Source organism: Opisthocomus hoazin, chromosome 32 (assembly GCF_030867145.1).
Source record: "Opisthocomus hoazin isolate bOpiHoa1 chromosome 32, bOpiHoa1.hap1, whole genome shotgun sequence".
In the NCBI taxonomy this organism is placed as follows: Eukaryota; Metazoa; Chordata; class Aves; order Opisthocomiformes; family Opisthocomidae; genus Opisthocomus; species Opisthocomus hoazin.
In genome coordinates, this window is record NC_134445.1 from 3,519,904 (window position 1) to 3,529,865 (window position 9,962).

The 9,962-nt window shown below is 70.8% G+C and overlaps 3 protein-coding genes across 3 annotated transcripts in view; all 3 read right to left on the reverse strand.

Annotated features, from left to right (window-relative positions):
* Positions 1-347: 347 nt before the first annotated feature.
* TMDD1 (transmembrane and death domain 1) lies at positions 348-1,040 on the reverse strand. The gene has a single exon (XM_075445711.1). The coding sequence runs from the start codon at positions 1,038-1,040 to the stop codon at positions 348-350; it is 693 nt and encodes a 230-aa protein (XP_075301826.1).
* A 451-nt stretch (positions 1,041-1,491) lies between these two features.
* On the reverse strand, positions 1,492-7,347 carry DCTN2 (dynactin subunit 2). The gene is made up of 12 exons (XM_075445712.1): positions 6,525-7,347; positions 6,376-6,437; positions 3,816-3,914; positions 3,564-3,724; positions 3,327-3,474; positions 3,158-3,223; positions 2,714-2,752; positions 2,512-2,589; positions 2,340-2,411; positions 2,118-2,220; positions 1,916-2,007; positions 1,492-1,829 (listed from the first exon to the last, which is right to left on the reverse strand). Exons 1-12 carry the CDS (start codon positions 7,345-7,347, stop codon positions 1,743-1,745), a joined length of 1,830 nt encoding a protein of 609 aa, XP_075301827.1. The 3' UTR covers positions 1,492-1,742.
* Positions 7,348-9,207: 1,860 nt separating this feature from the next.
* LOC142365156 (arf-GAP with GTPase, ANK repeat and PH domain-containing protein 2-like) overlaps positions 9,208-9,962 on the reverse strand; it is a 12,149-nt gene continuing 11,394 nt past the window's right edge. Inside the window, exon 15 of the mRNA XM_075445713.1 lies at positions 9,208-9,682. Coding sequence (XP_075301828.1) covers positions 9,208-9,682 — 475 coding nt within the window. The remainder of the gene's footprint in view (positions 9,683-9,962) is intronic.

Genomic DNA, 9,962 nt, shown 5'->3' on the forward strand with positions numbered 1-9,962 from the left:
CAGAAAGCCCCCCGTCCCCTGGGCTGCATCCCCAGCAGTGTGGGCACAGGGCGAGGGGGGGTTCTGCCCCTCTGCCCCGCTCTGCAGGGTCCCTCCTGACCCCCTCCGTGGTGACAACCCGGCAGAGGTTTTGTCCCCGCGCTGGGCTGGGGGCAGACGGGGCGGTGGGGAGAGCCCATGCGGGGCTGTGGCCAAGGCAGCTCTGCCCAGCTCCGGCAGCCAGGATGACGGGGGGACCGGGGGACCCCCACCACGGTGGGACCCTCCCCACCCGGGACAACACCGAGGGCCGAGCTCGGGGCGGGGGTCTCAGCCCCTCCATGACTTTATTGGGTGCCGTCGCAGCGTCAGGCAGCGTCCAAGTGCAGCAGCCAGCGGCAGGAGCCGGCGGCGGCGGTGGCGAAGAGGAGGGAGGTGAGGAAGCCCCCCAGCACGCCGGCCAGCACCGGGCCCACCCAGCCCAGCAGGCTGCGGGCGTAGGGGGGGGGCGGGCGGCGGGCGAAGTGCAGGTCCCCCAGGTCCCCCACGTCCCTCGGTTCCCGCGCCCCGCCGCGTCGCCGGCCCCGCGGCAGCAGCATGGCAGAGGGCGGCCGCGGCGCGTGGCCGTAGCCCTCCACGTTGCGCTGCAGCTCCAGGCTCCGGTCCTGGTTCAGGTTCTTCCCCAGCTCGTGGGCGATGTCGCGCCGACCGATCCGGCGCAGCTCGCGGACCAGTCGGTCCCACGTCGTCACCTCGCCCGCCGCCCGCAGCCAGGCCTGCAGGGTCTGCGAGCAGCCCGAGGGGCGGCGGGGGTCGCGGCGGGGGTCCTGGTGAGCGTGGAGGGGGTTGTTCTCCTCCGAGGGTCGCTCCAGGTCCCAGCTGGGTCGGGTCAGGAGCTCGTGGAGCCGGCGGCACTCAGCGGGGGACAGCAGCTCGGCGATGCGGACGATGGTGTGAAGGCCAACGTTGGCCGCCACCGTGTCTTCGCTCCGGCCGCCGGCCGCCAGCACCAGCAGGATGAGGGCCACCGGGGCCAGCATGGCTGGGGTGGTCCTGGGCATCGGGGTGGTCCTGGGCGTCGGGGTGGTCCTGGGCGTCGGGGTGGCCCAGCAACACCGTCCCCCGCCCCGCGTGACCTCACAACCCAGCGCGTTCCATGGACACGGTGTCCCCAGGTCAGCTCGGTGCCGGGTTCTCCCTCACCAAATCCCCGTTTGCCCCCCCGTTCCCACCCCCCGTACCACAATAACCACCCCCACCAGCCCGGGGGGGGCCGCAGACCCCCACCCCACGCCGTGCCCCCCCACTCGGGGCCCACAGAAACCCCCTGCCCTGCCCCACGGGTGGGGAGGAGGCGACGCCGGCGCTGGGGGTCGCAGCTTTCCAACAGCGACTGGATTTACTGCGCCGGGGGGGGGACTGGGGGGGCTCACAGACCATTAAATTAAAACCCGGGGGGGGGGCCAGGCCCCCCTCGCACCGCACCACCCGAAGAAGCTGATGCGGACGCGCTTCGAGCCGAGCCGTTTATTGGGGTAAATGTGGGGGGTTACAGAGACCACCCCCCGCTCCGAGGTGGGGCTGGGGGGGTGGGGAGGGCCCCCCCCAGCCCCCCCCACCGCACAGGGGCAGAACCGGGGGCTGTACAAGCAGGGGCTGGTACCCGCGGGGGGCAGGGAGCGCTTCCCAGGGGGTCGCAGGGCCCGGGGGGGGGCAGAGACCCCCGATGGTGGGCGGCGGGTGGGGGGGTCTCCAGGGCGCTCTCACTTCTGCAGCCGCTTGATGCGGGCGTCCACGTCCGCAAAATTGTCCTCCACGATGGCCAGGTTTTCCTTCATTGTCTTCTGGACCTGGGGGGGGATGAGGGGGAAGGGGGTGAGCGGGGAAGGGGGCGGGGGGCAGGATGGGACCCCCACTCCCCCGCGGCGGGACCCACCTCGGCCAGCAGCGCGGCGTTGTCCCTCAGCGCGCCGGCGATCTCCTGCTGCGTGGTGTCCAAGTGCACCAGGACCTGCCCGAACTGCGTGGCTGGGGGGGGAGGAGAAGGCTCAGCGCTGCCGGGGGGGGGCGGGGGGGGAGCAGTGACCCCCCCCCCGATGCCATGCTGCTGTCCCCAGCGTCCCCTCCGGCCCCCCCACCTTGCTCGTGCAGGTCCCTGAGGGTCACCAGCCTCTGCACGATGTCGGGGAGGGTGCTGGCCACCGGGTCCCAGCGCTGCATGGTCTCGTAGATCTGGTGGATCTGGGGGGGGGGAACAACGCGAGGGGGTCAGGCCAGTCTGGAGCAGGGGGGGTCTCTGTACACCCCCCACTATGGAGGGCTTTGGGGGGCTTTGGGGGGCCCTCCCCACCAGCTCTCACCTTGCTCTGGGTGTCAGCGTCTTGCACCGTCGCCTTGTGCTTGGCAATTTCATTCACCTTCCCCAGGACGCTCTGGGGAGGGGGGAGCAGCTGTGAGACCCCCAAATCCAGCAGCGCCCCCCCCCCCAATTCCACGGCCCCTCTCCCACGGCCCCGTGCTCCCCCCCGTCACCTGCAGCCGGGCCTCCACCTGGTCCAGCACAGCCACGTCCAGGATGTTCACCTTGGCCTGCAGGACCTGCACGGTCTCCTGGGGAGGGAGAGGAGGTGGTGGGGGGGGACAGCAGCACCCTGGGGCTGCCCCCCAAAGCGCTACGGGCACGGGGTGGGGGGGAAAGGGACCCCGCATGGCCCCCACCCCCTGCCTGACTCACCATCAGGCTGGTGCCCTTCAGCCCCACCAGCAGCGGGTTCTGCGAGGGAGGAAAGCGCGTCAGTGGGGCAGGGTGGGGGGCAGGACGGGGGGCAGGATGGGGGGCAGGACGGGGGGCAGGACAGGGGGCAGGATGGGGGGCAGGATAGGGGGCAGGGTGGGGGGCAGGATCGGGGGGCAGGATCGGGGGGCAGGATGGGGGGCAGGACGGGGGGCAGGACGGGGGGCAGGACGGGGGGGCAGGACGGGGGGGCAGGACTGGACCGCCCAGCCCCTCACCTGGGGCTGGGGGCAGACGGGGTGGTGGGGAATGGGGGGCAGGACCAGGGGCAGGACGGGGGGCAGGATGGGAGCCCCCGGCCCCTCACCTGGGGTTGGGGACAGAGGGGGCGGTGGGGATGGGTCTGTGGGGATGGGGGGGAGGACGAGACCCCCCGCCCCTCACCTGGCTCTCGGGCTCGCACCGCACGGTCGCCTCCAGCTGCGCCAGCCGCTTCTCCAGCTCCGCGACCTGCGGTGGGGGGAGACGGGGTGGGGGGGGCGTGAGACAGCAGGACACCCCGCTTTGGGGTCCGGCGCAGCGTGTGTGCCCCCCCCCACCCCGCCACGCTCACCTTGGCGGTCTGGGCAAACTGGTCCTGCTCCGGCCTCCAGTAGAGCTCGAAGGTGACGGCGTCGGCGGCGGGCGCGGGGGCTTTGGCCGGGCTCTTCCCGGGCACCGCTTTGCTGCACTTGGCCACCTCCAGCTGCTGCAGCAGGCGCCTGGGCGAGGGGTGGGGGGGAAAGGTGGGCTGGGGGCCTCGGCACTGCCCCGCAGCCCCGACTCGGGGTGCCGGGACCCCCCAACTCACTTGGCCAGGGCGCCGTCGGGGTCTGCGAAGTCCACGGCCGCGGCGGGGCCCAGCACCTTCTCGAGGTGGCTGGAGAGCAGCTGCTGCTTGAGGCCCTCCACCTGCCTGGCCAAGGCCATGGGCGTCAGCTCCTCCTCCGCCGCCGCCTCCTTCGCCGTGCTCTGGGTGGGGGGCAAGGAGAGGTGGCCGTGTCACAGACCCCCACCCGCCTACCGGGTCCCCAGCCGTCCCCACGCCGCGCGGGATGCTCACCTGGATCTGCTCCACCTCCCTCACCAGCTCCTGCACCTCGTGCTGCAGCCGCTGGTACCGCTGCTGGGGCGTCTCTTTGGCGGCCAGACCCTCACCGAGCTGCGGGGAGAGAGCGGGGGGGTCGGGGGGGTCACGGCCCACCCACGGCACCAGGCACCCAGGGCGCGGGGCGGTGGCCGGGACGCCGGCACCCAGCTCCCCTCTGATGGGAAAGGATGGAGCGGGAGGACCCAGCGGGCGAGACCCTCGGCAGACGGGCCCTGCGGGGGGACAACGCGGCAGCACCCGGGGAGACCAGGAGAGCTGGGCAGAGGAACCTGGTGAGGTTCAACCAGGGCAAGGGCAGGGTCCTGCCCCTGGGGAGGAACAACCCCAGGCACCAGGACAGGCTGGGGCGGCCCTGCTGGGAGCAGCTCTGTGGAGAGGGACTGGGAGTGCTGGGGGACGACAGGGTGACCATGAGCCAGCAGCGTGCCCTGGGTGCCCAGAAGGCCGATGGGATCCTGGGGTGCATGAGGAGGAGTGTGGGCAGCAGGGCGAGGGAGGTTCTCCTCCCCCTCTGCTCTGCCCTGGGGAGGCCCCATCTGCAGTGCTGGGTCCAGTGCTGGGCTCCCCAGGTCAAGAAAGATGAGGAGCTACTGGAGAGAGTCCAGCGCAGGGCTGCGAGGATGAGGAGGGGACAGGAGCATCTCTCCTCCGAGGAGAGGCTGAGGGAGCTGGGCTTGTTCAGCCTGGAGAAGAGAAGGCTGCGAGGGGACCTTCGAAATGCCTCGAAATATCTGCAGGGTGGGGGTCAGGAGGACGGGGCCAGACTCTTTCCAGTGGTGCCCAGCGACAGGACAAGGGGCAACGGGCACAAACTGGAGCAGAGGAAGCTCCAGCTGAACCCGAGGAAGAACTTCTTCCCTCTGAGGGTGACGGAGCCCTGGCCCAGGCTGCCCAGGGAGGCTGTGGAGTCTCCTTCTCTGGAGATATTCAAGACCTGGATGGGCAAGGTGCTGTGCAGCCTGCTCTGGGTGACCCTGCTCTGGAAGTGGTTTGGACTGGGGGATCCCCAGGGGTCCCTGCCAACCCCCACCATGCTGGGATTCCGTGACTGGGGGGAAGCGACTGTCACCCCATCTTCAGGCAGGTCCAGAGGGAGGACCCGGGGGTCCCAGGCCGGTCGGCCTCGCCTCCTCCCCTGGGAAGGCGCCCGAGCAGCTACTCCAGGCACACGAACGACACAAAAGCCACCAGGAGAAACCCACACGGCTTCCCCGGGGGAAGTCGGCCTTGGCCAACTCCATGAGCTTCTACGGTGACGCGTCTGCCCGGCAGACAAGGAGCACGCGGTGGGTGCTGTCCACCAGACGTCGGGAAAGCCGTCGAGACCGCTCCCGTGGGATCCTCCCGGAGAAGCTGCCGGAGGAGCAGGCAGCGAGGTGGACTGCAACGGGCCGAAGCCCAGAGGGTGGTGGCCATCAACCCAAAGTCTAGTTGGAAACCCATGAACCCCAGGGGTCAACGCTGGGTCCGATCCTCTCCAACGTCTTCGTTAACGAGCTGGATGATGGGGCGGGTGACAGCGCAGCGGGAGGAGTGGCCGAGAGGCCGGAGGGCCGTGCTGCCGTCCCGAGGGCCCTGGACAGGCTGGAGCAATGGCCAAGAGGAACCTGATGGAGCTCAGCACGGGGACACGCCAAGCGCTGCTCCTGCGGAGGAGCAGCCCCCGGCACCCGGCCGGGCAGCAGCTCTGTGGAAAGGCCCTGGGGTCCCAGCGGACACCAAGCTACCCGTGATCCTGCGAAGGTGGCTCATTACGGTGGCCTGGGCAGGACAAGGAAGGCTGGGGTTGAAGGAGGTGACCCTTCCCCTCTCCTCAGCACTGGTGAGGCCACAACGGGCGTGCTGTGCCCAGTGCTGGGCTCCCCAGTACACGAGAGATGTGGACATACTGGGCAGAGCGAAGGGCCACACAGATGCCGATGGGGCCGGACGTGGCTCCCGCGAGGCCAGGCGGAGCGAGCGGGGAGTGACCGGCCCGGAGAGGAGAAGGCTCCGGGGAGATGTCACCACTACCTGAAGGGAGGGCACCGAGAGGACGGAGCCCGGCTCTTCGACCCTGCTTCGGCAGGGGGGTTGGACTAGATGACCCACAGAGGTCCCTTCCAACCCCTACTATTCTGTGATTCTGTGATTCTGTGATTCTCAGCGGTGCCCGCTGCCGGGCCCAGAGGCCACGGGCACAAACTGAAGCTCAGGACCGTCCCCCTGAACACCAGGCAACACTTTTTCCGCTGCGAGGGCGACCAAGCACTGGTGCAGGTTGCCCAGAGAGGTGGTGGAGTCTCCATCCCTGCAGATGTCCAGCAGCCACCCGCACAGGGCCCCGGGCAACCAGCTCTAGGTGGCCCTGCCTGAGGGGTTGGACGAGATGCCCCCCGAGGTCCCTTCCCACCTCCACCCTCCCGTGACTCGGCGTGGTTTGTGGCCCCGGGCGGGGACGTCCCTGCGGGGTGAGCGGGGACGAGGGACCGCGTGCTGGGGCGGCTCACGTCCCCAGGCGCCCCACACTCACGATTTCATACTCCCCAGACTCGTAGCCCGTTGTCCTGGTCTTGCTGATGCGATCGGAGAAATCTGAAAGCGGAAAAGGTTGTCACCCCAAAAACACCCAGGGCGGCACCCCGGGGTCCCCACCTTCCCGCAGCCCCCCCCTGGGCTCACCCACGCCCTCGGTGCGCAGGCGCTTGTCCTTGAACTTCTCGTAGGCGGCGTTGGGGTTGATGATGAGGTGCTCCACGCTGGTGCTGGTGAGCTCCTCCTGCGCACAACGCCGGGCGTCAGGGGCGAGGCGGCCGCCCGGGCCTGTCGGCAGCGCTGCCGCCTCCCTGCAGCGCCGGCAGCCGTGTGGGGACAGGAACGGGGGGCTGGAGGTTGGGGTGGGGGGGGCTGAAGGCAGCCCTGGCCTCCCCAGGACAGGGGCACAGCCCCCCCTGGGACTGAACGCAGCAACGGGTCTGCTCGTGGCACGTCCCCAGGATCGAGTGTGGGGACATCGGACCCCTGGCCCGGTGGGCAGGGAACCCCCCCCACCCCCCCAATCCTGAGGGCCTGGCAGGGGGGCCAGAGGTGCGAGCGCACCCCCGGGCTCGAAACCTCCCGGCAGCCCCACGACCAGGAAACCTGCTCCCAGCCCCACGGCCGCGTTTCGGGGCGGGGGGGCATCGGGGAGGGGGGCTGCGGGACTTCGACCCCTCGAAGACCAACGGGAGCCTGGCAGGGCGAGTGCAGACGGTGAATCCGGCCTCTCCTCGTCCCCCCGCCGCGGTCGGGGTCGGGGGGACCCCAACCCAGCAGGGGCGGGAGGCACCCGCAGGACCCCCCCCCCAACCTGCCGCCCCGGCCCCCGGCAGCCCCTCTGCAGCCCCTGCGCCCGGCCGTGGCCCGAAGCGCTTTCGGGGAGCCCCGGCGCGCTGCGGACGGACGAGAAGGGGGGAGAGCGGCGGGAGCAGCGGGAGCGGCGTTGGGGGGGGGGGTCGTCCGGCATGGGGGGGCGAGCAGAGCGCAGGGGTCCGGACGGGCTCTTACCAGCTCCTTGCGTTTCCCAGAGGTGAGAAAGTCAGAGCAAGGTTAGGAGGAGATGGGGGGGCGGGGGGGGGGGGGGAAGAGAGAGACAAAAATGGCGTTAGAAGGTTCGTCCCGCGCACGGCGCGGCGTCACCCACGGCCCTGCGCCGAGGCTGCCCCGCGCCAGGGCCCGGGAGCCATGCGGGGGCGCGGGGGGCCGGGGCAGCGGCTGCGAGAGAGGGGGCTGGGGGGCAGCTGGGGGGGGCAGCCGGGGACGCGCTGCTCACGGCCACGGTGAGGGGTGGGCAAAGCGCCCGGAGGAAGCGCGGGGAGCAGGATGCGGCCGGAGTCTGGGGGCGACACGGCCGAGCCCCCGCTCCGATAACCTCCCTCCAGCTCTTCTTTCCCCTTGAGGGGGGGGAAGCGAGCAGAGGGGGGGGCAGGACGGGCCCCCAGTGAGCAGCCACCGCCTGGCAGCTCCCCTGGGAGCAGGGGGGAGGCATCGGCTGCGGTCCGGGGGGGGCCAAACCCCGACGCCGGTCCCCAGGGGGACACCAGCCGTCCCCGAGCTGCGCTGGCAGCGGGGACGGGGGCTCAGCGCAACCCCCCCTCTCCCACCCGTGGCAGCGGCCCTGGGGAGGGGGGCACAGCGTGGCCAAGACCTGTCGTTGGGGGGGGGGGGGCCAGGGGGGTCCCTGGGGGGGGGTCCCGAAGCACAAGGAGGGCAGCGCGTGCAGTCAGGCAGAGCAAGGCGCAGAGAGGGGGCGAGAGGGAGAACAAGCAGGCGGCAGCAGGTCACAGGCCGGGACCCCCCCCCTCGGTGGGTGCCCCCCAGCCGGGCGCGGGACCCCCGCCCACGCCCCCCCCACCCCGCATGCAGACCCGCAAACCGCGGGGCAGGCCGGCCGGGCCTTACTTGTGCAAACTGGCGTCCAGGCAAGGCGGGGAGCGGGGGAAGAGCGGGGAGACGGCGGTCAGTGCGGCGCGGGGGGCCCCGAGAAGCAAGGCGGCCGCGCCGGGGGGCTCCCGGGCGCCAGCAATCGGAGCCCCAATTAAAAACCCGGGGACCCCCCCCTGCCTCTCCCGGTCGATCCTCGGGCCCCGTTTTGGCGCGACGGGGGGCAACTCTGGGGGCAAACCGCCCGCTGCAGTCCCGCCTCGCCGCCCCGGCTCTCGCGGGGGGATTTCTCTGCCAGGATGGGGGGCTGGGGGGCCGGCGCGCCCCCCGCCACGCGAGCCCACGCGGGGGGAGGCCGTGCGGACCCCGCGACCCCCCAGACGCTGCTGCACTGCGGGGAGAAGCCGGGTCTCGGCTCGACGACGAGCCTGGGCCCCTGACCAGCACCCTCCATCCCCGGGTACCACCCAGCATCCCCGAGCTGCATCCTGCATCCCTGGGGACCACCCAGCACCCCTGACCAGCATCCTGCATCCCTGGGTACCACCTGACACCCCCGGGCCACATCCTGCACCCCTGGGCCACATCCTGCATCCCTGGGTACCACCTGACACCCCCGGGCCACATCCTGCACCCCTGGGCCACATCCTGCATCCCTGGGTACCACCTGACACCCCCGGGCCACATCCTGCACCCCTGGGCCACATCCTGCATCCCTGGGTACCACCTGACACCCCCAGGCTGCATCCAGCACCCCTGAACAGCATCCTGCACCCTCGGGTACCACCCGGCATCCTCGGGTACCGCCTGACACCCCTGGGCCGCATCCTGCACCTCTGGGCCGCATCCTGCATCCCTGGGTACTGCCTGACACCACCGGGCTGCATCCAGCACCGCTGAGCAGCATCCTGCATCCCTGGGTACCACCCAGCATCCCTGGGCTTCATCCCGCATCCCTGAGCTGCAACCTCCATCCCTGGGTACCACCCAGCATCCTTGGACCGCATCCTGCATCCCTGGGGGGCCACATCCTGCATCCCTGGGTACCACCCAGCATCCCTGAGCTGCATCCTCCATCCTTGTGTACCACCCAGCATCCCTGGGCATCATCCTGCATCCCTGAGCCGCATCCTGCATCCCTGACCAGCATCCTGCATCCCTGGGGGGCCGCATCCTGCATCCCTGGGTACCACCCAACATCCCTGGGTACCACCCAGCATCCCTGGGCAGCATCCTGCATCCCCTGGGTACCACCCAGCATCCCTGGGTACCACCCAGCATCCCTGGGGGGCCACATCCTGCATCCCTGGGTACCACCCAGCATCCCTGAGCTGCATCCTCCATCCTTGTGTACCACCCAGCATCCCTGGGCATCATCCTGCATCCCTGAGCCGCATCCTGCATCCCTGACCAGCATCCTGCATCCCTGGGGGGGCCGCATCCTGCATCCCTGGGTACCACCCAGCATCCCTGGGTACCACCCAGCATCCCTGGGCAGCATCCTGCATCCCTGGGTACCACCCAGCATCCCTGGGTACCACCCAGCATCCCTGGGGGGCCACATCCTGCATCCCTGGGTACCACCCAGCATCCCTGAGCTGCATCCTCCATCCTTGTGTACCACCCAGCATCCCTGGGCATCATCCTGCATCCCTGAGCCGCATCCTGCATCCCTGGGGGGCCGCATCCTGCCTCCCA

What these genes read in the sequence shown, in the direction of transcription:
- DCTN2 (XM_075445712.1), bottom strand. Translation starts at nt 7,347, where the DNA reads ATGCCGGACGACCCCCCCCCCCAACGCCGCTCCCGCTGCTCCCGCCGC. An exon ending in GGTGCGAGCCCGAGAGCCAG is followed by an intron (nt 2,753 to 3,157) that starts GTGAGGGGCGGG and finishes CCTCCCTCGCAG; the next exon opens with AACCCGCTGCTGGTGGGGCT. An exon ending in AGGTGGAGGCCCGGCTGCAG is followed by an intron (nt 2,412 to 2,511) that starts GTGACGGGGGGG and finishes CCCCCTCCCCAG; the next exon opens with AGCGTCCTGGGGAAGGTGAA.
- TMDD1 (XM_075445711.1), bottom strand. Translation starts at nt 1,040, where the DNA reads ATGCCCAGGACCACCCCAGCCATGCTGGCCCCGGTGGCCCTCATCCTG.